We start from the raw sequence: 26,875 nt of genomic DNA, 5'->3' as shown, positions 1-26,875 counted from the left end.
AGAAATTTGAAATGTTACACGTGGCTCACATTTTCTAACCGATACAAAAAAAAACATGCGTAGAAAAACAAATCACTCTCTATTCTAAAGAAGTTTTCACTTCAAATATGATCACATTTAAAATACGAACACTATACAAGTCTAGTAAGTGAATATCGGAAAAAGTCTTCCAGTAACTCACTTATCATTTGTACGTAATAGACATATAATTTTAACGACTTCCAAGTAAACGGTCATTTTGTCGCTTGTCTGTTTCTTTTTCTCTAATTACTGCATCAATTGAAAACGTAATAACTGCGAAGAAGAAATTCGTAATCGAGACGAGACGCTGAGTCTGAGGCGAACATTCGTCCATTTGTTCGGAGTGTGTGCACAAGGAGAAAGAAATAAAAAAAAAAGTCAAGTCGAGAAGCGCAAAAAGAATACGTTGACAGAATGAAATGTTTGTCTGGCGATTTTTACAAGTTGAGATGGGAACTAAAGTTAGACGTCATCGAACGATCGCCTAAGTTATTTCTAGAGACGCTGTCACGTAAGTAAGTAAGTAAGTATATTTCTTCGCTAGATTTCTTACATATCTTTTATTGTCATTCAGAAGGAGGAAGAGGGGAGCTGCGAGTTCGAGTGACCCAGATCGTCGTTCAGTCGTATTAAAAATGATGGAGATTCGAGTGGGGTCATAAGATGTGTTGTGCTTGATTCGTGACTTCGATTGTTAGATCATTTGTTATTCAAAACATTTAATCATATTTTACGAAGATAATATACACTCTTTATTTCTTTTTTCATCGATTTTTGGCGATTCGCAATTGAATATAATTAAACGATGTAGTCATTGAGTTAGATCAAAGACAGATTCTACGTATTTATTATCGAGTTATTGATTCTACCAAAGGAATCCTTAGAATCTTGAGAGTGAAGAGGAGAGGAAGAGAAAATAAAAAATTAAAGAAGGAAGAGGAAAGCTCGATGAAGAGCGCGTGTCGCACGAGTACCCTATCGATACCCCACCAACCGAAGAGACTCGCCGGTAGAATCACCCTCCGCTTCTGTAGTTGACTCGTATAGGACGTCAGCAGCCAACAGCTAACAGTCAGTAGTAGCAGCAGCAGCAGCAGCAGCAGCCGCAGCAATAGCAGCCACTTCTCTCGGCAACCTCCGTTGATACTTACCCGCGCGTGTATCTCTTCAGTCGGCTCGGAGCCACGTGCGTGTGTTCGAGAGTGGCTCTTGTCGTGACGTTCGAGTCTTCTACGAGTCTACTCGACTCTCTCTCTCCTCCTTCTCCTCCAACCCTTCTTCTTTGTCCTCTTTTTTCATCTCTTTATTTTCTTTTCCCATTTTTTTCCTCTTTCCCTTTTTTCTCTTCTCATTTTCCCTTCATTCGATATTTTCTTTTTCTTTCGTTTCCAGTTACTCTCCACAATTCTTGTTTAAAACATCGTCTGTCTTGTGCCACCCTGACGAACAATTTCGTTTTCTTCTTCTTCTTCCTGTTCCTCTTCTTCCTATTTTTATGTTTTCCACAATTAACAATCAGTGACTTTCAATGGTTCAACGCGTATCTTCAAGTAAAATACTCCAGCAAAGAACCATTTGGAGATTCCCACGTTTCTTTGGAAACAATCATGAAGAAAGTGTATAAGGAATCATTGAAATTTTCGTGAAAACCACTTTGGACAAAAGATACTTCTCGGAGGTTAATTCTTCGAGGGACACGGAGTCTCTCGAGCAGATGGTGTCGGTCAAAAGGGACTAAAAATATCAGTCGGTTCCGCGGTCGCAACGCAAGTATCTTTTCTCATCTTCCTTTCCTACTCTTCACTGGAGGATTTCTGTGACTGGAAGAAGAGAAAAAAAACTACATGGTATCCTGACTATTTTCTCTTTCTCTTTCTGTCTCTGTCTGCTTGCCTTTGATCTTACTTAAGCGTAAGTGTATAACACAAGGGAGGAAGAAGAAGAAACGAATCCAGGAAGTAAGAAATACGTTGCGAGTCAACGAAATTCAATGACTGAAGGTCTTTCAAGAGAAATTAGCTCCTTCTATTCAAGGAAGATTTGTCGGTTTGTTATTGCGACAGTTCAGATAACGTCTGTCTATCTTAACTATTTTATACAACAATCAAATATTCGATTTACGTATTCTACAATACCGTAGTCAAACTTTCATAAGAAAAAAAGAAGTTCATTTATCAAGTAATTAATCTTGATCTATTATCTCTTATTTTTTTTTAGGCAAAATAAATATTGAAAGTAAACAGAATTAAGTTATGAAGAATCAATTATCGAGTTATTTATAATCTAACATAAGCAAGTTTGAATCGCAACTGGGGATCTGTTGTGCTTTTAGTGATACCGAAGCTAGAAAGAAAGAAGTTTACTGCCCTTCTTGTTACTTTTACTTCTACTTCTGCCTCCTCCTCCTTTTTCTCTTCTTCTTCTTCTTCTTCATCTTCTTCTTCGCGGTACAATGTTTTACGGTAGGGAGGCGGTTGTTTGAAATTCTTCTGGTGGAGTCGCGCTTCTGTATTTATAGAGCCGCACCGCGTGTCGAGGGAGTACGTAGGGCAGCGCGCGTGTAGGTACGCAGAGGTTCACTGATGTGAGAGGGTAAAAGTAGAAGTAGAAGAACAAGAAGAAGAAGATCAGAAGAAGATCAGAAGAAGAAGAAAAAGAAGAAGCAGAAGAAGTAGCTTTCAAGAAAGGGAAGAAGAAGAGTAGGAGGGAAAAAAGGAGGAGGAGAAGGGAAAAGACAAAGCGTGTGCGCGACACGTCGCGATCATGACGCGATGCGTCCGCGACGGAAGCACGCGCCCGCTTCGACGACGTGCTCGCCCACCGCGAGATCCTCCAAGCTGTTATCCTCTTGGTCCTCAGCTATGATCAACAGGATCACGCTCGCTCTACTTCCGTTCTTCCTCATCGCCTCGAGTTATTCACTCGAGGATACTTCGGTAAGTTCCTTCTTCGGATTATTTGATTTATTCACCATTCTCATTTAACATTTATTCTTTGAATAATTTATCGATCATTTAATAAATAAAATATTAATAGTATGTCAAATTCATTTTTAAATATATCACACATTGTCAAATATTTTTTCAATTTGTTGGTTTGACATTTTTGAAAAATATGTCTGTCTCGTATAATCATGTGACATAATGTGACAACGATGTTACGACTTTGGATATAAGATAGGATCCCGAAGGATTAAAATAAACGCGGGTCTACAAGGTCGACCGTCTGCGCTCGTCTGACGCATTCAATCGTTTTCTAAAAATCTTTCGTGAACTTTTTCCACTTCTCTTCTTCACTCACTTACTCATTCACACACACACTCTCTCTCTTTTTTCTTTCTCTTTTTCTATTTCTTTTTATTTTTCTCTTATCCACAAATAGATCTCGACAAAGTTCATTCTAAAAATAATCATCTATCTATATATCGAAATATATGAGTAAAAGTTTCTGTAGTAAAGGGGAAGAATTGAAAAAAAGTTTAGAAGTTAGGTAACACTTGGTTATCGCGTGCAAAGTCGGTCTAACTCTTCTAGCAGTTAAATCAGGAAGAGTTCCGCTTCGAGGTACAATACTTTGGGAGTCGATAATTCTCAAGATCGTGAGGCAAGTTTCGTACACCATAACCGCGAGCAAGGAATATCTCGGTGTCGTGTTACCATAGAGTACTTTCTTTGCTCGATTGATTTCGTCGATATAATCTCTTTAAAACGTCACTAAAGATATTTGATTATCATCAATAACAATTAATTATCAACTAATATATATATATATATATATATATATATATATATATATATATATATATATATATATATATATATATATAATAACAATTAAAATTTTCTTTATGATAAAAAGACGAAAGTTAAACAATTTCACTTTGGGTGATACATTTACCTAGTATCAAAGTTATTGAAATTTCAGGAAATAGAAACTGGATAAACATTTTCGTAGCAATCTAACACTAATATCTTTATGTTAATTTGATTAGAATTATCGTAAGCTTAATTGTCATTATCGAAAAAAATATCTTTGAAAAACTTAAAGAAACCAGGAACAGAGTTTAGAGATATTTTGTAAGATCTGAAAAATATGATATAATATGACTTAGATAAAAGACAACCTTGATTTCATTTTCTTTTTGCTTTTAGATCTAGGCATGCCAAGGTAATTACAGTAATTTCGTTTCTCAGCATTTCTCAAATTCCACCACGAATGATCTTGTCGGACGTCCCTCTTATGTTAGAAAGAAAGCACTAATATTCTAAACATACGTACTCTGTCGTCTTCGTCTTCGTCTTTATTAGTTGGCGTAGTCTTTGTTGTTATAAACATTGAGTCTTGCTGAAAGCCAATAATATTGTCAGATGTTATCATCGTAATCACTTAACGAGCACGCTTTACTTTTCTAAATTGTAAGTAATGCGGTATAATGTCGGTGTAAAGTGTCGACGTTTCGCAAACTGCTTTTTCAGGACACTAATCACCGTAATTTCCTCCTCGTCGCCAACAACCATACCAAATTATGTTGAAATCTTTTAATTTTCATTTCATTTTAAATAACAAAATTCGTCTTACCTATCCACCTATATGTACATAAAAACATGCACAAGTGTATATGCATACGTGTATTGTATTTCTCAACGATAGGATGCAAAATAAGTATGACGTTTCTCGAATAAAAACGAAAACGCTCGAAATTGCCCGACTAGAAACTAACTGCTCTCTCTCTCTCTCTCTCTCTCTCTCTCTCTTGAAAAAATTAGTCTGCACTTTTTCTTTCGAGTCTGCTAATTTGTACGTGAGATAAGATAACTAAGGTGTGTTGTTGCAGTATACAAGTAAAATTAAGAAAAAAATATAAAAAAGTTAAAAGAAGTAGAATGAAAGAAAAGAAGAGAAGGCTTTATATTTAGTAACTCAACTGTCACGTGCCTCTTCAGTTACATACAGGACGCGTGTTAAGCGTGAGCATATCGTATCGTTCGTGTTCGGCTTTACGGCAAATCAAAAATATGTAAGATTATTCCTGGCGAGAGGTTATCAGACTTGCAAACATATACAAAAAAAATTTACACATACACACACATAAGAATATACACTTCTCGAACCTCGATAGCGACCAGCTGGTAAGGATCGATAATGGTTGCCATCCTGTTCGCTCGACGAAAAGGTTCTCAAGAGGACAGAAAAAGGCAGACGATATATGAGAAAAGAAGAGAAAAAAAAATCTATTGGAAAGGATCAAACAATAAAAGAAGAATAGGGGAATAGATAGTTCTTCTTATCTGTTTTCCTTCCTTATCGGAAATCAACAACTGTTTAATAAGACGATTTGTGGTACAAATCTCTAACAATAAGAGATAGCCTTCGCATCTTTTCAACAACAGCAGAATGTATTAACATTTATATCCCCTCTCTTTCTATTTTGTTTCTTTTCTTTCTTATCTCAAATCTCTACCTTTTCTTAAATGCTGTCATTTTTTTCTTGTTTTAAAATACGTCGAATTTTTTATCTACATTTTTTCTAAGATATTCATTGTTATTTGCACGTTATCGTAAGTTAATTAGTTAACTCGGTAATAAATTCATTACGAGAGTACCTTTAACGATATACCTTGGTCTCCAGTAGTTTGGCTTAAAGTCAATATATAACATCAGAGAAGTGAAAGAGAAAAATATATATACATATATCGAAAAAAAAAGGAAGGAGCGTGTTCCTTCATTCACGTGTAATTTTACGCGATGCGAACGTCAAGAGACTTGGGAGTTGATTCACGAGAAAGAGGAAGATGGTGTAGCCGAAATGGTGGGGGAAATATGTGTCTCTGATTTCTACGCTATAGTAAAACGACCACGGTGAGGCGTCCCGCGGTGAATTGAGTATCCAGGCTTGGCGAATCGTTCGACCAAGTCTAACAAGTAAACTCGTTTTTTCCTTATTTCATACATTTATTTTTTATTATCTTTTAAACGACGTATAAAACATTTTCAATGGTGACCATTTACTAATTAATAGGATTTTTGGTTGATAATTGTATAGAAAGAAAAAAAGGGGAAAAGAAAATACAAAAAGAGAGACATGATATATCTTAATCAAAGAAGAAAGAAACCAAGAAAAGAGGGACAACTTTCTATGGTCTCTTGAGAATCTTTTACGTCTGACCTCGAAGCATGTCTTCTCTCTTTGCGCGCTCGGCACCCTGTGGAGAAAACTTCCCGTCACGGAATGGTCCTTCTTGCGGATGCTGTTGCTGCTGTTGCTATTGCTCTTGCTTTTGCTGGCTGGACCGTACCGTTCTTCGATTACCGTCGAGAATCGTGCTTGTCGGTATAAGTTAGACCACGAAAGTACGGATATATTCAATGAGAGATAGATAGATAGATAGATAGATAAGTTAAAATATATAGAAATAAAAAGAGAAAGATAAGCAAATATACACGTTAAATGGGTTTTCCTTTTGTAAGGAAGCGTAATAATCAAAATGAACATACAAATTATGATTATCTTATATAATATTTTATGGAAATAATCAAGTTTAGAATTCATTTAATAACATTTATCATTTCTTTACTTTCACTTTCCGTTAAGTCGACAATTTTTTACTTGTAATTTCCGATCGTTTATTTATCAAATCTTTCCGCATACTGTCATTCCGTTTTATATCGAGCCTTTCTATATCATTGTAACGCACATTTCCGATTAAATTAGATTTATATTTCTTTACTGGTCTAAATTAGCTTGAAAAAAAAAGGATTAGTACGTTGACCGCCACGCTAATTTTCAAGAAAATCCTCGTGAGGCCGGCGCGCGCTGCTATACTACGCTACACAACAATGCCGAAATATAACGATACTGTGTCAATAGATACTTATTGGAATAAAATATTACATTTAGAAAGAAATTCTTATCCTATGGGGAGGATAATCTTTTTTGGATGGACATTTTTCGAAATATTTACTAATATACCTTGTAAGTACTAAAAAAAGCGTCAGCTAAATACGGCCGATTTGGCCTGATCAGAATATTTGCTGTCGGCCATATATGGCTGACATGGCGGTCAACGTGTTAGAAGGAATCATTTGTTTTTTATTTACCTGAATAAATTATTAGTCGTTTAGGAATGTTCAAATCAACACCTTTCAACCCCATCGCTTACATAAACATAAACACGTATACTACGAAACTATGAAACCTTCCAATTTCTATAGTTTTTTCGAATGTTCCAGCAATTAGTCTGCGATCAATACAATGCACTTTAACCTTTACGATTTCACCTGGCAGGATATTATTCGTAACGAATTCAACTTCTCAATGGAATCCCATAAATCTGTCGAGTTTCTACTGGTACTTTTCTATACAGGATAAAACCATAAAGAGAATAATATCTTGGAACATTGACTTTCTCTATCTAAGGAATGAAATGAATCGTCGATATTATAGAATTTTTGCTTTACTTCGAACTATCCGTTTCTCTGGTCTGTCAGGTAGAATTTGTAAAGCAGTACCACAGGGACCGAAGTATGTTTAACAGCGGAGATTACATTTCTCAAGAAGCCAGTACCTTGTTACTCCTTAAAAGATGACTAAACGATAAGCTCGTCTTTCCATCCTTGGCGAGAAGAGAAACAAAGAAAGAAAAACAGAGAGAGAGAGAGAGAGAGAGAGAGAGAGAGAGAGAGAGAGAGAGAGAGAGAGAGAAAAACACGCTACAACTTATCTTTTTTTTTGTTTTGCACGAGGCCGAAAACGAGAAGGACGCGAGTGGACCTGCCATGGCACCCCGTGGTGGATCCTCCTCCCACGGTAGAGAGAGAGGAAACGCTCTGATACTCTTTTCGATCCAGATCGATTAGCTTCTTACGATGTATCGTGGCGACTATCGCGTAGAATTTCAGCTCCCTCTCGGCCAGGAAGTATGTAAGACTCGCGATCGATAAAAAGTCGTCGTTACGAAGAGAAAGAGGACGATGAGAAGACGGAGAAAAAAAGAAAGAAAGATAAATTGATAGAAAGAGAGGAAGATGTCGTTTTACGCAGTTTTCTCCGCGTTCCTTGGACTTAACTTTATCCGAGATACTCTCAACTTTTCTTTCCATCGAATTTTTCTTTTTTTTCTTATTATTTTTTCCCCCTTTTTTTCTTTTTTTAATTATCCCTTTGCGTTTTGAGATTTACGAGAGGTAATGGACGTTTACGTTAGGGTGATAAAAAGAAACAAATCTGAGACAGTAGAAGAATTAGACGTTTAGAATTCCAAGTTACACCGATTCAAATGCGCGATAGCTTGTAATCGTTGAAATTTACTTTTCCTTGATTAGTTGTTTTGAAAAAAAAAATTCTTCATACTTAAGAAAATGTAATATTGCTCAACGTTATGAGAACTAGTAGAATGGTAAGAACTTCATCTGGTATTCGAATTTGTGTTAGAATGTTGTTGTTGATAAGAACGGAATCCATAAAAGAACATAGTGTCGGAAGAAAAAAAAACACTAAAAGCAAAAATAAAATGATTTTACGAGAAGGCTCGTAAAACGGAAAGTTCAACTAAATTCAAACGGAGAGTCATTAGCGGTGGCACGTTGCACGTGACATTGTGTGGCTGAGAGGTCGGCCAGGCAACGCTAGAAGTTTAGCAATCGTTTGCCCCGTTGCACGTGGAGTGGATATGAATCAAAACAAGTTATTCCGGTATAACTTGTCCGCCTCACAAAGAGCTGCCTTCGTTAATATTGTGTATTAAATAGAGTGCCACCGTAGTGCGCAGCTAAACGTTTAAATTAATTTGATACTTGCAAATTCACTTAATAGCGCTTACGAAACGGAATACGTTAATTACGTATGAAACGGAGATCAGTTACAAAGGTAAAAGGATCAACAAAAAAAAAGAAAACGAAAATATCAAATAAGAATTCGTTCGAATTCTCTGAAAGATAATCTTACTGATACCACTTCCCCATCACCCACGCTAATTTAATTACAACGTTCGATTACCTTTTCGATTTTAAATGGATTTTTCAGTGTGTGTATCTTTAATGAATCGTATGATTATCGTTTTGTTTTTTTTCTGGTTTTTTGTTTTTAAAATTTTATAAATAGAGAGTACATCGTTTTAAGTTTACGTCTTGTAAGTAAGATCGAAATACCATAAGTAAGAGACGATATAATCGTTGATGCGTCGTAAATCGATGCGATCGGTTAAGAAAAGTCAATCGTGTACGGGATCAGTGATCGTGTACTGCATACGTGAATTAGGTCGGCGTTGTTAACGAGAAGGAAGGTAAGATAGAATAAGAAGAACCACGGAGTCGTGTCACAATGCATGCATAATACTATATTGCACTTCGAACGTTAAACTTCGATACCTACCTACTTACTTCTTTTTACTAAAACTCGCGAATGTTATTTATTAACACTGGAGCTACTATAACCAAGCAAAATTATTAGCTCAAATAAAGTGAGTTATCTAATATTGTTAAAAATATTTTTTCTTTTATTCCGAATTGATATTGAAAAAGAATTAAATTATTTAATAGTAAGTAATATTTTATTAATAGTGGATAATGTTAGTGTTGATCTGTTCAATATTTATGTCACATATATGCGCCATCTTTTTTTAAATAATATGCGTATATTATATATATTATAATATATATAATATGCGTATATATTATATATACGCATGTATGTATCATGCGTCATAGTAAAAAAAAAATTATTTTTAAAAAAGACGCATATATGCGATACAAAAAGTTGACATGTTAAATGAAGATAGGATATTTGTCGTTAGATTCTAAAACGATTAGAAGATGATAAGAAGAACGTGGGAAGAAGTATTCTGTCATGAGAGAACACGAAGCGCACGTGGTGAGAGGCAAGATCTTAGCACTGTTGAGGAACAATGAAGAGCTACACGGTGTTTCGGTGTATAAAAAGACCGTACGGCGGCGTAGACGATGATCCGGAAATAAACGTGGCCATAAACGTAAACCGGATGCGTATATACGAAGAGACCAACGATGGAAAGAGAAAAGAAGAGGAGAGAAGAGAAAACGGAAAGAAAGAAAAAGAGAAGAATGACGAATGGTTAGCAACGGTTAAAAGCACAGCAGGTGACTCTTTCTCTTTTGCCAAGACTTGACAATTTCTATCGTGGTTTTAGGTTTTACGATTTCTAAGCTCGTGTTTAAACGATATCTAGAAATCTATCTACGTTTTATTTCTCACTTAGTGAACGAAACTTTCAACGCACTCGAAAAATTATTCGCAATCATCGCGATTTTAAAATTAAACGTATAATAATTTGTCAAATAATTAATTTACAATTTTTAAAATTTTAATTCTTCGTTTAATATTGTTACATTTTTAATCGCTTAATTTAACGATAATTATAATTAAAAACATATGTTATTAAAAATTGAATTTACACTAAAACCTAGTTTAATTGTTATTATTTTGTACCATGGAAAACGATAAAATGAGAAAGTAATTTAAAGGAGAAGTGTTTAATTTGCATTAAAACCAATATATTTCTTAAATACTTAAGTTACATTAAATCGTAAAAAGATATTTAACCGATTGCAATATAAATAGGCACAAATAAATATATTGTCAAACGTAAGGTAACTTAATTAAGGACGTGACTTTAAAACACGACTTATAGGAAAAACGTGCAAGTACGTATCAAAAGCTTGGATAATAATAAGAAAAAAGTGGGAGAAGCTTAGAAGTATACCTATTCGATTCTAAACGATGTATTTTGTTGATCGCTAGAAAAAGTAAGAGAAGGTTGATCGACGATAATGACTATATTTTATCAATACGAGCAACTGTTGGTCTCTTGGTCGTTGACGAATGGATGACGGTAAATCACCGGATGATCTCACCCGATGTGTTAAACTATTTTTAAAGAGAGACGTAATAAAGAAGCATGGTACCTCGTCAACGTCTAAAGTAAATACTTTCCTATAAGTACGCTCGCTTTGATCGACGAGAGAACGAACAGACGGACGGATGGATCGTCCGTTTAGGAGTTAGTTACATTTCACCGTAACGAGATTGAAGAAGAAAAAGAATCGACAGACCCACGTAGTCGAACTTACATGAGTATTTTGTAATCTATTGGGGGGAAGGAAGGAACGAACGAGCGAACAGACAAGTGATAAATGTTCTCAAAGAAATCAACCAACATTTTCTTAACCACTTGCCCTATAAAGACGTGCCACGCACGTCGAGATGCTTTTATTTCAAAACTGCGAGCGACGTGTACACCACGTCGATAGGCGTGCAAGTGTAATATTGTAGCACACGGCACGGCAACCGTAAAGTTAATTCGTAGGGCAAGTAGTTAAAGGATATAAAACCTAACAGAACAAACGTTAGTTACGATCTGCCGTGTAGCAAAACCAAGATACTTTTAACCCATTTGAATGATTAAGAAGAATGAAAAAAGCCTTTATCACCAATTTTTTAAAAATTATATTTAAGTTAAAAGATTATAAATAAAAATTAATTATATACTAGGGTGAGTTAAAAAGTTCTAGATCCAACGTAGGGAAAATTTATTTTTTCAATTAAATAAATTTAAAAAAAAAAGAATATTTTTTTATTGAAACTTAAAACTTTTTAATTCACCCACATATCTAAATATTTTGTATAAAAATTCTATGTCGACTATATCAAAGTTCATTGATCTGTAATTTAAAAAATAACATCAAAATTATAATACAAATTACGTAAGATTTTTATACGACGGATGAAAGAAAATTAATAGTATAAATATGCTGATAATATACGTGAGTTAATTTTGTACTGAAAAGATTTGAACCTTTAAACTTTTACCTTATCCTTGTCGAAAGTGGTCGAATGCACATTATATTCTAAACACGAATAGGAAGTTGATTCATTAAAATGAGAAATCATTGAAACAAATGTTTACGTAATTGATTATTGGAAGATCTTAAACCGAGGACACTCATTTCGAAAAGAACGTTCGTTAAAAGGAGGGTGGAAGGGAAGATCGAGAAGAAGAGGCGAATAGTGGGTAAGAGGGAGGAAGGATCAGTAGCGAAGATCGTGCCCTTTTCGATCGTAGCATAGGCCATAAATCAGTTGGCGATCTCGCCATAGCGAGCATTCCATCGTTACGGACGATGGAAGAAAGGTGCATCGCGCGAGGCCCCCGCATTAAATCGACGGTAGTCCTCTTGTTCAGAGAGAGAGAGAGAGAGAGAGAGAGAGAGAGAGAGAGAGAGAAGAAGAAGAAAAAGAAGAAGAAGAAATGCCCGGCCATTTTCGGATACCCTCTTGCAACGGGAGACAACGTTACCATTTAGGGTATAACCGAGGCGTCGTTGTGCAAGAAACAATGCCGGACATTTCGTACTTTATTCCTCTTCTTCTAACCCATTTAGAGATCTTCAGATATATATATTTTTCTTCTATAGAAAATAGATAAAACTCTTTTTATCTACTTAAATCATACCTACTATATTTCCTGATAAACTTTTTCTTGTTTTCTTTCCAATTATCAATACGTATAAGAAGGAAAACGGTTGAAATGGATATCAAGGAAGTTGATTGGTGACCTTTCAGCATCTTACTACGATGATACTCGAAGATCGATGATAATTGTTTTTCTAAGAAAGTAAAGCCGACGAAGATGGACAAATTCAACGGCGAGATCGTGTAAAGTACCGTTTCCCTTCGATGGAAAGCTTCGATTAAGCGCGACACGTTGGTTAAAGAGGTGGATTCGTCGGCATTACTGATAGATACTTTTATGGTGCTTTTCGAGATACGGTGGATCTTTCTGGTAGGCGGATCGACAAGATCCGAGTTATTTCTCTCTCTCTTTTTCATCGGGGTTCCTTTACCCCCACAGAATTGTTCTTCCTTTAAGCGGTTCAAGCTTTTTGCTGGATCATCACCAAGATGTAAGACACCGCAGGCTTCAGCCTAGTTTGGACACGTCCTCCGCGACGCATACAGATTTTCCTTCGTCCTTTTTCTCTCTTTCTCTCTCTAGTTTTATTCCTTTATCTTTCTCTTTGTCTTTCTTTCTCTTTCTCACTTTGTCTTTATCCCTTCACGGACTTCCAATCGTGACGACCACCAAGTATTCTTCCTCTTCGCTTTCCCTTTTCATTCTCTACCAAGTGATCGCCTTTTCTGTAACTTGGAAGAGTACTTCTCTTCGAAAGAGTCGGCGATAATTAAGGCAACCACCATTCCAACGATATCTACTCGACATTAACGAGTGTGTCTATAAAATATCCATAAAACAGTGTTATGCCATAAAGACATTTCCTTTTCTTTTACTTTCTGTTTTATTCTCGCGTTGAATTGTTTCAATTAGACCAAAAAAATAAAAATAAAAAATCAGGTCGAGAATATAATTATCGATTGAAACGAACAAAGTGTCATTAAATAACATGATTATAACGTATATAATGACTTTTCCACAAATTTTTTTTTTTTAATTTCCCTCCTCTTTTTCGTAAAACGTACGTTGCGTTATAACACATGGGCTGAAAAATCACGGGCCTCACACATATATGGCTTTAATAGGATTAAATCCATATGATTTTTTGTGATATGTGTATAAATTTCCCAACTGTCGAATAGTTGGTTCGTGAGATGTAGCATTTTGAGTGAAGCAGCTTTTGTTATTTTCAAAAAGATGCAGAAAAAAGATTTTCGTGTGTTAATAAAACAATGATTTTTATTGAAAAAAAATACTGTTGAAACCAAAGCTTGGTTTGATAAACATTATTCGGACTATACATTAGGAAAATCAACCGTTGAAAAGTGGTTTGCTAAGTTTAAACGAGGCGAAATGAGCGTCGAAGATGATGCACGCAACGAACGACCGAAAGAGGCTGTTACCGACGAAAACATCAAGAAAAACCACAAAATAATTTTGAATGACGTAAAGTAAAGTTGATTGAGTTAGCTGAGACTCTAAAGATATCAAAGGAACGTGTAGGACATATAATACATGAATACTTGGACGTGTGAAAGCTGTGTGCAAAGTGGGTGCCGCGCATGCTCACAATCGATCAAAAAAACGATGGCAAAGTTGTATGAATTGGGCTTCGAATTGCTTCCCTATCCACCGTATTCTCCAGATCTGGCCCTCAGTGACTTTTTCCTATTTGCAGATCTCAAAAGAATGCTCACTGGAAAAAAATTCAGTACTAATGAAGAGGTTATCGCTGAAACTGAGGCCTATTTTGAGGCAAAAGATAAATCGTTCTACAAAAGTAGTATTGAAATGTTAGAGCGGCGCTGGAATGATTGTGTTGCTCTTGATGGAGATTATATTGAGGAATAAAGCCAATTTTGATCGAAAAAACCGTGTTTTCTTTGTTAGGCCAGAGACTTTTCAGCCAATGTGTTATACGTTAACTTACGTAAATTTATAGAGAGCACACAAAAGACGTACATTATGTATTTCATTATATGCATGACCACTGTATGTGGTATATATATATATATATATATGAGGGTCGTAAAGAAGAGACGATAAAAAGTGGACGAGATCCATATAAGAACAGAAATCGATTTGAGAGATTCGAATGTTGTATACGTGCAGGTATGTACGTATACATGTACATATGTATATTAACTTTATCCATTTCATCGTAATTTTATATCTGACGATGGCATGTGTTGTACCCCCCATCGAAATAAACAGAGCTTATTTAATCAACAAGTTTTAAAGTTGATTTAAGAAAGCGAGAAAAGGAAGTAATGAAGAAAAGAAAAGGATTCTTCGTTAGGGATTTCTTTTTTGTTTTTTATCATTATTAATAACGATCGTTGACCAAACGATTCTACGAGAGAGTTTTAAAATGAGTTCGTTTTAAAAGAGTCAATCGAAGTGAAAACCTGTTTTCCGCATATTCATTTAATAAGAAACAAGAATATATAAGATAACTTAGTGATGTACGTATATAGATCGTTAGTGAATTTGAATTCCTAGTTAACATAAGAAGACATCTTCGTGTCTTTTGAAAAGTTGTTTCTCACATATTGATTGAAAATTTCAATGCTTGGACTGACCAGTAAAGGGATTAAGACGACTATACAAAAATATTCATGAGGTTTATATTTTTTATTGCAATTTATGTTTATAATAATCTTCATTTCTAAGAAGTATTATTAAAGGGTCTTTTATAATCTCAAGGTAGTCTCTGATCGCATGAAAACTGTTTTAATCAAATCGATGATTCAGAAACGCAAGAAAAAAAATTAGAATGACAGACTCTAACATTAAATTCTCTCATTTCATTTCGTTCGTACTTGATTACATAAATTAGTTCGAAAATATATGTGTATCTTCGATCATGATACTTGTTATGTTTGTCGTCTTACATATTCAGTATTAGATTTCTTGGTGTGACTGAGACGTTCGACCTCGATGAGGTAACTCGGTGAGTTTCGTGTCACCGTTTTACATCGGACAATGCAAAAGAGTTAGACGATAGGAGTGGTGTGTTAAAAAGGGAGAACCTTTTGAGAGAGCCTTAATTGATTCCATTTCGAGATACTTTAAATCTAGTTTCTGTCATCGTCTACTATTACATGAAGAAAAAATCAATGAACTATACAAAAGGCGTAACGAATTCAGTACACATTAAAAGGATACAAAAAGGATTTTATTCTTTACCTCTTAAAAAAAAAAATAAAAAAAAAGAACCAAATATTCTCAATAGTATATAATTGCAAATATCAGGGATCATACCTTCGTCTTATTGTAAAAGGTTTAGAAAAGGAGGAAATTCTTAGTCGGCAACTCCGGAGGCTGTATATCAAGTATTACTTATGTGTGTATATGAACAGGATAGAATTGATGCGTGGGCACATACACGAGGACAATTATTATTACGAGTGGTACAAAAAGGACAAATGCATTCTTCATGAGTTCTCTCGTTTGATACCACACGACGGCAACGACAACGATGACAACAACGATGACAACGACAATGCACACGATCCGTTTTGAGGAGGACAGTAGTTTCGCATTTAAAAGCAAAAGAGTGCTAAATTGACGCTTATTTTATGCTGAGTTTCTACCTACGTCCAGAACACCAGTTGTGTAACGCACGATTAGCTTAGCTAGCTAGCTAGTCAGCTAATCCTAACTCTGGGTTGAAGAAAAATGAGGAGAGATCGCGGTTACGTCGCAATGCTATTATCAAAGCGACAAATCGAGTTTAATTTTCGAATGATCTGGTAGAACAGGCGTTACGCATCTAACCCGTAACTACTTATTCGCGAGATGTTCAGAACGTATCGCACAACCTTCCTATTATTCTTTTTCTTATTCCATTAACTCCTTCTCGCTTAAGAGCCATTACTATCTCGCGGTGTTTTTGCAATGACCTGCCTACGTGATGAAGAATCTTTATGGGCTTCCTTCTATCTCTTTCTTTCTTTTTTTCTTAATTTTCTCTTCTATTCGCGAATAAGTACTTAAGATTTTTTTTTCTTTATGTTTCTTGCGGTTAGATATACGTGCATTGCGTTTTTCACCTCATCTCTTTGTATTCTTACTCTCTCTCTCTCTTTCTCTGTTCTTTTTATATGAAAAGTCTATGTCTCAAAAGAAGACGTTCAATCGATCGTGTTTATGACACAGCAAAGATTAATCCTCTTAGTTGTATTGAGGAGAAGAAACATGTTATTTAATCGTTTGAAAATCCTCCACCTGTTTTTACCTTTCTCGGTACTCATTTTAAGAGCTCATAAAAATCATTTTATTACAGATTGCGAATCATACTTCCACAGTCGCCGGAAAAGACGATGCTTGGATAGATTTGTTCACTCAGGAAACGGTCACGGAGCAATCATCACCAAAGAGCGGTATAACTTTTTTAATGACTAAGTTATAATTATTCTATTTTTGTTTTATTTCTAATTTTTATTTCCATTTTTCTCAGAATCTTCAAAATTATCTTATTTTACTAATTGGAGCGAGTGGTCGGTTTGTGATCGACATTGTTCACAAAATCGTGTCAGAAGATGCATGACAAAGAGTCAATGTGGTACCACTGTATTTAGAGTAAGTGTTAACGCAATTGAAGCAAAAAATGATCATTATGTTAAAAATATATTATTATTTTTACAGGAAGAACGTACTTGCGAACATAAGAGAAAAGGACGAAGAAAAAGATGCAAGCAACGTCAACGTCGAGGACAACGGAAATCAAAAAATTTTCACGTAGTACAGGTGAACATTAAGTTGATTAAAAACAAATTTGTAATTAAGAAGAATTTTTGTGTAAAAATATTAAATATATTAATCGTATGGAATTTTGGATAGTTGCCAAAAGAAACAGCACCTAGGCATGGTAAAAGAAGAGGTACCGATGTCCAAGATCAATCTAACAATCATTATGGCAAATGGAGCAAATGGTATCCGTGTACAAAGCTGTGTACTACCCAGCGTTACAAGCAAGTTGATAAATTACTAATTGATGTTTAAAAAGACAGAAAATAATTGAATAATTAATGAAATTATTTTGGATTATAGGTGGTGTAGAAAACCTGGGATCTGTGGTCGTGATGTTATACGAGAAAGTGCTTATTGTTACGTCGAAGGAAGCTTCTGCCAAAAATGGATAGACCGAAAAATTCGTGGAAGTCGAGAGAAAGATAACGATGGTAAAAAAATCTACACGAAAAATAAAAAAAATTATGAAAAAATAATGTTAAAGACGAAACTAACATAAAAATTTATTACAGACGTGATATTAGACGAATTCGAATTGAATCCCAACTCTGTGGACAGTTTTATTCCTGAGAAAGATCAGCCAGCATGGAAATGCGGTATGGTGAATCCTCAGAAAAATTCTAGACTTTCTTATTTCACTCGAATCATCGGTGGTCGTCCAACCGTACCAGGGGCATGGCCATGGCAGGTGGCTGTATTGAATAGATTTCACGTAGGTTTTATCGAGATAGAGAATTTTATTTACCAGCCTAGCGAGTCGTTTACATTTTTATCGCACAGTCTCGATTCTATAGGAAGCATTTTGCGGAGGAACTTTGGTCTCGCCGAAATGGGTCTTGACTGCCGCCCACTGCATAAGAAAACGCTTATACGTTCGTATCGGCGAACACGACTTAACGGTGAAAGAGGGCACTGAACTGGAGCTCAGGGTACTTGTTCTCCTCGCATGCTTATTTCCGTTTAAAGTAACCGTTTATAAGTCTATATATATACATACATAAACATATATAAAGTGTTTGAACCTTGGAGCAATTACTTGGTGCGCATTATGGCTAACACGATATAATCGTTGCAGGTGGACTCGGTGGTAATACATCCGGAATACAACGCTGACACGGTCGATAACGACGTTGCCATGTTACGTCTTCCAGTTAATTTGACTCCATCTCCCTCAAGAGGGATAGCTTGTCTTCCAGCACCGAAACAACTTTTACCTACGAATCAATTGTGTACTATTTTAGGCTGGGGCAAATCCAGAGTGACAGATGATTTCGGTACCGATATTCTTCATGAAGTTAAGGTATATATCAGTTTATAACTATTTGAATTTTTTTTTAAAGAGCTAAATTTATTATTTATTTTGTTTCGTAGATACCCATAGTATCCTCGAAAATATGCCGACAAGTTTACGTGGACTACAGAATAACTGAAAATATGTTTTGTGCCGGTTATCATCGTGGAAAAATGGATTCCTGTGCTGGTGATAGTGGTGGACCTTTATTGTGCAGAGATCCCCGAAGACCCGATCACGGTTGGACTATTTTCGGCATTACCAGTTTCGGGGAAGGTTGTGGGAAACGTCGCAAATTTGGAATTTACACTAAATTGCCCAATTATGTGAAATGGATTTTGAGAGTCATGAAACAAGACGATGAACGTAATTAGAGAAGTTTGATAAAATGTTGATCGAATGTTTGGTGAGAATGTAAAAGGAACTATGGTGTTGTAATTATATTTGTTAACAGTGCGATTATTTTTTTAAAAAAAGGACTGCATGTGCTGAGTGATATCTTTGATGTTTAAGTATTAATATTAGGTAATTAATAAAATGTAGAAATTAGAAAATGATTCTTCGTGTAGTTAATTAATAACTTCGTTACATTTTTCTAATAACGCATTTGCATGAACCTTTGTACGCGATATATAGAAGAATTATGAATTTATTTTTTCTTTTGTTCATATACTCCAAACGATGGAATTGTATTCGAAAATTCTTTATTCAATAATAAGAAAACGTAATATCTACAATGATAAGTAAAAATGAAAAACGTATTATTACATTGTGTAGGTTGTCTGTACTCATTATTTTGTTCGCATTATTTTGTAGGAATGAGAGAAATGCAATGTGAGTTGAACTTAAGTAGACAAAAAGGCGAGTTTAAACATGACAACATAGTTCTCTGTTTTACAACAGTTAAATCGATTCAACGTAGCAGAGAGTGCTGCCATCATATGGCGTTCTTTCATTACAAAACAGCCTACGTCTTGTTTGTACAGAACTGTCAAGTTCGAAGAATGCAAGGTTGCTATGATATAGTTAACGAAATAAAAAGGAATACTTATAATACGTTTTTTCCATTCGACTCTTAAAAGACCTGTATACGTACATCAACAACGAGTTATAGAACAATCGCCATATAAGGATGAAACCTGTTCATATTGAATGACTTTTGTTTGATCAAATCGATTAAAATGTAATTTTAATTAAATTTACACTTGGAGAAGTCCATCTCTGGATGTTGCTCCATGAACCTGAAAACCAAAGCATTTATCAGATAAGGCAAGAAAAAAAGAAGATAAAAAAGAAAAAAAGAATCAGTAAAGGCAAACACACAAGGATTATACTTTAGATAACTGGAATCTTACTTTTTGATCACATCCTGTTTCTTCTGTTCATCCGAAGTCGGCAGTCCGAGTTTCCTTTGGCTTTGATCGTACATCATCTTCTCAACGAGACCTCTGGTTTCACCGTCAAGGTCGGACAATTTACTTGGTTCAGGATTAACTTTCTTAGTGCTAATCTCGGGATCGCAAGTTACCACGTGAGCCCACCATTGCATTTTGTTCACCTAAGATCGAAAAGATTTTCCAGGAAATTTCATTTAGTTCTAAATTGTAAACGAAAACGTTCGATTAATGATAGATAATAATAATGATAAAGAAAATTATTCACTTTTTCTAAATTGATCAAAAGAACTTTGCCATCTTCTATCAACCACGTAGACTCTTCTAATTTGACCTCATGAGGAAAATCACCGTCGATAATCGGAGGTTGTCCTTTGACACCACAGGTAAGATGTTTTTTCGTTATCGTCACAGACACGTCTTTCTGTCTGGCGGAGAAGTTGATTTTCAATGGCACTCGTATCTAAAAAAAAAAATCGAACTTTTCAATAAGCTTGTCTATACAATAATACAAAGTAATTAATTTTTATGACCAAGTACAAAAACTATAAAAAAAATCATCCCACGATCTCTCATTAACTCGATCTTACACAATCGATCGAGATCTCTTTCGACCGAAATTCAAGAGACGCGAGTAGAATGGAAAGGTAAAACAAACGATTCGTAACCCATGATACGATAAAAAAAGAAATAATTTTCACAAGAGTGGACCCCCGTGGATAAATACGGAGGGGATCGATGGTAAGACAAAAAAAATCAAATGGCGACGATTGATCGATCGTAGAGAGGTAGTTTCGATCGTTCTGCACAAGCGAACTTTCAGATCTTCTTACAATATATCTCGATATTTGTTGGGATCGGATGATCGCATGACACGACCTCGAGAAATCAACGTAAGAACGCAACAAGGATTGGTATATAGATTTGGGAAACGATACTAGTGAATACAATACGATTGACCTTGAGTATTTTTGAAAGGACCTTGAACGAGTTAGAGAACGCATTGGTTAATGTTCTTTGGCTCTTTTTTGTTTTATATTTTTAAAATAAAATACGAAATAAATAAATGTAAAGAAAGAAAGAAAGAAAGAAAGAAAGAAAGGAATACGATGATATCGTAATGGTTACGTGACACGCGAGATGGCAAAGGTCCTGCCGTGTTATTCCTGGCGTCTCCGTACCCGTCTCCTTTTACTTTAATTGCTAAAGAAAAAGAAAGAGAGAGTAGGAGAATCATCAATTTGGATCTTGGCACCGGGTTTAAACTTCGTTATTGTTGAATGTTGTTGATTAAGGGTCAACTCTGGACCGGTCACGTTGCAGAAAAGGTGGCCTACATGAAAGTCCGGCATAATCTAGAAGCTAGATCAAATCTCTCTCTCTCTCTCTATCTTTATTTTTCTCTCTTTAAACTAAATTAAAAGTGCAATTTAATTACACGAACTCGCGACCGATTCTATTGCGATATCTCACAGGTCAACAAAGTGTGTGTGTATCCTTTGTGTGGGTAAGATTTCATTGTAGAAGAATCAACGCGTCACTTGATCAAAATTAGAAACAACATTTTTGAAGAATAAGAAGAAAAAGATGGTTAACTGATTGCACGTAACGATCAATTATTTTTCTATAACGGTAACCTTCACTTTTCTGCAAGAAGTTTGAATAATGATGTAACTTGACTTATTTTTAAACCGTGGATGCATTTATCGTTGACGTCATCGTTGTTAAGATCTTCTGTATTATTAACTTCTATTAACGACAAATATGTTAATGATAATAATTAGATCTTAATGAGCCTCATTGTAAATTTTCAATCAAAGCAAAAAGTCGTTCTTCTATGCCGTTACTTATTACACTCTCTTACGCAAAGAAAAAACATAAAGAAGAAGAAAAAGAATCTATTACGCAAAAAAAGATCGCGCAAATATGCGATTATCAAGTGAGATTCGAAAAGTGGTTTTTCGTGTTATTATTAGCACAAGTTGATCGGTTTCTTCTTCTTCTTCCCTGCCATGGGAAATATAATCTCTTGCGAATATGTCTAAGCGAGCACCATAAATTCGTAAAAAAAAAAAACATACGCGTATTTAATTTAAAAATCCTAGATGATCCATCGAGCGTGGTTCAACGAATGTTGCAATTCTCGGTATAATTGTAGGCAATGAGCGAAGAGCTAGTTGGATAGAAAAGAATAAAAAAACAAAAAAAGACAACTAAGAAAACTAAGTAAAAAAAGAAGAAGAAGAAGAAGAAGGGAATAAAGAAGAGATAGAAAGAATCGGTTAAAATGCGATGGCTACTATGAACGTAAGCGAGAGCAAGAGAGGATGGATCATAATTCTTTTGAAGACGCGTCAGAAGAGAGACGTGTTCTTGGGTTTCCAGCGTAACGACAAACTCACGCGAGTTGTGCCAATCTTATGCTACGTAGCCGGGTGCACCGGTGCGTGGAAACGGATCATGGCTACAGACTTTGTGCCCGACGTTAACAAAGTGGAATATCATTATAAAGAAGGCAGTACGCGAACAGGACGCGGCTCCAACTGAACGACTTGTATAAAAGTGATTTCGAACAGAAAAATACGAATTATTATGATATACACTTTTTTGAGATACTCGGTAAAATAAAAATAAAATAAAAAATATAATTTTTATCACGAATCTTACAAAGAATAAAGAAACAAAAAGAAAAAAATGAAATGAAAAAAAAGAAGAAATAAGATCGTAATCACAGAGTCTTTGTGCTGATTAACATCACTAATTACAATCACGTATTTTGACGTAGGCAAGAATTTAATTATAGGCGAATTTTAAATATATATACAGGTTACCCTCCTACAACACTGCATCTTATAACATGGTTTCGGTATAACACGATTCATAAATTGCAGGAAATTCTCCTACAACACGGCATTCTATAACACAGTTTTCTTTCAAAAAACCTTTGTACAACACTGGACTTCTACAGCCGTGGCGAGGCTTGCCGTCTTAAAGATAAAGTGTTGCGGAAAGTATTTCTTTTCATCTCCATGGCCTGAAAACAAAAGTCTCATACAACACGGTTTCACACAACACGGCATTTCTAGGAACCTATCTACCGTGTTATAGGAGGGTTATCTATATATACACACGTGTAAATCGCATCTATGAAACGGAAGTTGAGAGGGCTTGTTGGGAATCGATATGGAAAGTGTATGCGACGTTTCTCGTGCAAAACGTTGAAATAACGTGAAATTAATGAGATCTTGTTAATTGAGAAACATGCAAGTTAAGTGTACTTTACTGCTTCACTCGATTCACGTTCAATTCTGGTTAAACATTTCAAGTTGTTTTCATTGTTCTCTCTTCCAATACGTAGGTGTGTATGTATGTAATTATATAATTTTGCAGGTATACGAGAATTATATAATAGTTTCGAAGAAACGATTTCGACCGTGTGAAGTCCTCGATGAAAGAGACAGAGAAAAAGAGAGAGAGAGAGAGAGAGAGAGAGAGAGAGAGTGAGAGAGAGAGAGAGATGTTTATAAAAATGAACGTCATTGAACTAGAAAAGACAGACTGTGAATATTTTTCCTATGTTCTTTTTTTATATCCTTCCGTCTTATTTTTAACTAATATTATGTTAAATATTCCAAACCTCGTGTGAAATACACAAACGGCTACACATTTCATGTTTCTTTTTTCTTAATATTCAACATGATATTTGCATAAAATAACGCCAATGTTCATCCACATTCGCAATACGAGAAACTTGCGAGATCTGCATTCGAATATCCCAAGATGGATACGCATTGGTTATACATGTAAGTTCTCTGTAAATGTATTGGTCAGCCGCATGATAATCGACGAAGATTATTCGAACTTAATAGGAAATTCTGTTGGGATATTGGAGAAATCTCTGAGATCTTTTATAATTTATTTCATTAAAAATAAATAAAAAGGTCTCACGTTGAAACAATGACTTCTTATCTAATGTAAACACCCGTTAAAAGTACACCTAACTACTTAACCAATGAAACTCGCAATTACATGCCCAAAGTTATTCTTGAATTTGTTGGAATAAAAAATTGCAAAAGTATGGATAAATGTTAAGTTTATATCTCTAAACTTATTGTGATCGGTTTTTTTATTTTAGGTATTAAAATTATGCATTTAATGTTACTCTTTGTTTAACAGTAAGACAATTATAATTACCTATTTCGTTTGATTTATTTTACAAGTTTATTGTAAGCAATATGAATTAAGTTAAAGACCAATTTACTTAACAACGATATAAATAATAATCATAAATAATAAACTGTTTATATATTTAATGTTAGTCCTTTAAAGCATCATAAAATTAAACCACATAAAAAAAGAAATTAAAATTATTTGAAGCACAGTGTTTTATAATTCTTCAAAACTGAAAATAATTCTATTTGGTGAGAATAAAAAAAATTTTTGATACAACTTTAGCTTTTTTATTTTTCATAAATTCCATGCTACAAAATATTAAGTGTAAGCTTAATTTTAATTTTTTTTATATCACTAAAGTAATGAAAAACGAGTTAATACAAATAATCTAGGAACGCTAAATATTAACATTATTCTAAACGAGAGGACGATAGCGTAGAAAAATCATCAATGACGCGTTCGTTCGTTCGTTATTGTAACGATTGTTGTCGTCACACAGCAGCAGCATAAGCGACTTCGAAGGTTGCGATCGGTCTTCGAGAATCGATTTATTTGGCGCTTCGCCGGAATCCTTGATACTAACTAAGGATCGGTCACGTAGCAAACGATTGCGTAAACGAATAGTTTGCTCGTTGCTCATGCCATCGAATTTCTGCGGATTTTTCGAAACGGAATTAATCGATCTCAAATAAACAGATATATAATAAACAGATTTCGAAAAAATTATAGTAGACAGATAAAGAGCCTTTTTCAAAGTTTCGATTTGTTCATTGAATCGATCGTTAAAAAATAAAATAAACAAAACAAGTAAATAAAAATATAATTTTTTTTAATATAAATAAAAATTTATCAATATTCTAAATAGACATTGATCAATATTTATAATAAGGAACAGGATTGCGTTAGGATTATATATTGATATTTTATTATAAATACTGACCATAAATTTATTTCATAATATAAGAAATACTAAAATTAATATCAAAATACTATCCCGATAAATGGCAATCTTAATTTAAAATCGATCATAATGCTTATTCAATAATACAAATCGCATCTTGTTGCGATCCAAGGACTGCTAATAGGATATTTTAAATTGCTAGGATATCTAAATGCAAACGAAACGGGTTCATGACAAGGTTCTTTTAAATTATCCAGTTGATGATTATAGAGGCTACAGAGAAAGAGAAAGATTAGAAACCAACTTTCTTAGGAATAAAGAAAGATATTTGATCGTAAGCTACGATAACGAAACTATTTTCAAAGGAGATCGAGATATTACACTTCTTTGCGTGAGTTTTTTACGAGAGTGAGAAAGAAAAACATAATTTCATATTTGATTAAATCTTAGAACCAAGGCTCTTCTTTACAAAGTAAGAAATATTTTAATATTCTTGTCGTAGTACAATTTGATGAAATAAACAAGACATGAAAGATGTCAGATATAATGAGTATTATCTTTAAAGATGATTAAAATATTATAAATAAGAATATAATTTTTTAAGAATACAAATAATTTTAAACGTTCTAAATGGTAGTTTGGTTGCTCATCACATTTTCCTAAGAATAATAATTCAAGTATGAATTAAAACGACGTTCTTACAATAAGATTTGTCATCGATCATGAGACAAGACGTTTTAACAACGACTCTAATAGCCAGAAGTATAATATTCCATGAACAACAATGTTGCATCTTAATAGTTATTATTATGATAATAAGAGGAAGATTTAATAATAGACCATAGTTAGACGATAAATTGTTCGTTTATCAACGTCCACGAACATTAGTTGTTTTTTCATTGAAATAGTGAGTTCTATTGTTGATACGTCGTCAAACGCATTAACATCGATTATGAAGTGATTTCAAATGCTTTGGAATTTTTGAAAGCTCATATTTTATGATAACTACTTCGTAGAAGAAAAACCGGAAAACATGATATTTTTTTATCTTCTTTAGCGAGTAGTTTAAATATATATATGCACATACACACATATACGCGTTTTTTTTGTTTTTCAATCGTCCATATTAGCGTCGAGACGAAACTGCTAACTTATTCTAATTCAGGAATCCCATTGGAAGATACCGGTTTATGCATAGTCATTATAGTGCTTGATTACGTTAGATAACCCGTTACAATTAGCGTTCGAAGATGAAGAATTTTTTTTTTCCGGGATTTTATTGAATTGATATCATCTCGGAGTAGATTCGAATAAATAATAAAGAAAATCTTCTATGAGTAATTGAGGGAAGAAATCAATGTTTTATTACAAAAATAGAGATGTAAATTTGATGTGAGAGACAGACAGCAAGTCTGACGCACGATTTTTTCTAACTGTGATTAAGGATTGTCGCAATGGATTATTTATATCGTTTAAAAAAGGATAACGAGAAATATATTTAGATTGATATTAGATTCAATGTAATCAAGTAAACAAGGAAATTCGTTTAACTTTATTTTTCCATACATAGATCAATATTTTTATGCAGGTGTGTATGATAATTGTCACCCACTAATACATGTGTAAGAGTAGAAGTGACGCGATTTCATTGTATTCAGTTGAAAATAAAGATTAAAAATGAGTATCCTTAAGGGATATTCATTATAGAAAAAAAGCAACAAACAAATAATTCTTATTAGTCATTTTCTAGTTCTTATAAATAGTCATGTCTATTTTGCATATACAAATCTCGTTTTTTAGCTAAAAAATTTCTTTTACGTAAGAATTTGAAAATATTTTTGTTGAAGAGTAAATG

The 26,875-nt window shown here is 34.4% G+C and overlaps 2 protein-coding genes across 7 annotated transcripts in view; one reads left to right on the top strand and one right to left on the bottom strand.

Annotated features, from left to right (window-relative positions):
• Positions 1–287: 287 nt before the first annotated feature.
• LOC107069593 (uncharacterized) lies at positions 288–19,109 on the top strand. Of its 6 annotated transcripts, none has more exons than XM_089170160.1 (10): positions 288–1,868; positions 2,540–2,957; positions 16,795–16,891; positions 16,969–17,258; positions 17,352–17,482; positions 17,562–17,692; positions 17,774–17,973; positions 18,056–18,190; positions 18,337–18,561; positions 18,633–19,109. In XM_089170160.1, exons 2-10 carry the CDS (start codon positions 2,793–2,795, stop codon positions 18,924–18,926), a joined length of 1,668 nt encoding a protein of 555 aa, XP_089026286.1. In that variant the 5' UTR covers positions 288–1,868; positions 2,540–2,792; the 3' UTR covers positions 18,927–19,109. The 6 variants fall into 6 exon arrangements, with proteins under 6 accessions (XP_089026286.1, XP_089026285.1, XP_089026284.1 ...); XM_089170159.1 differs by having other exon boundaries at positions 2,239–2,957; XM_089170158.1 differs by having other exon boundaries at positions 288–2,067; positions 2,354–2,957.
• A 130-nt stretch (positions 19,110–19,239) lies between these two features.
• Positions 19,240–26,875, bottom strand: part of nudC (nuclear distribution C, dynein complex regulator) — an 84,886-nt gene continuing 77,250 nt past the window's right edge. Inside the window, exons 5-7 of the mRNA XM_015327042.2 lie at positions 20,215–20,409; positions 19,908–20,110; positions 19,240–19,793 (exon numbers count right to left, since the gene is read on the bottom strand). Of these exons, the coding sequence (XP_015182528.1) occupies positions 19,742–19,793; positions 19,908–20,110; positions 20,215–20,409 (450 nt within the window). The 3' untranslated portion in view covers positions 19,240–19,741. The remainder of the gene's footprint in view (positions 19,794–19,907; positions 20,111–20,214; positions 20,410–26,875) is intronic.

Source organism: Polistes dominula, unplaced genomic scaffold (assembly GCF_049000335.1).
Source record: "Polistes dominula isolate Pdom_NZ unplaced genomic scaffold, Pdom_raw_medaka contig_15, whole genome shotgun sequence".
Taxonomy (NCBI): domain Eukaryota; kingdom Metazoa; phylum Arthropoda; class Insecta; order Hymenoptera; family Vespidae; genus Polistes; species Polistes dominula.
The sequence above is the reverse complement of the archived record's forward strand: the minus strand, read 5'-3'. Positions and strand labels throughout refer to the sequence as shown.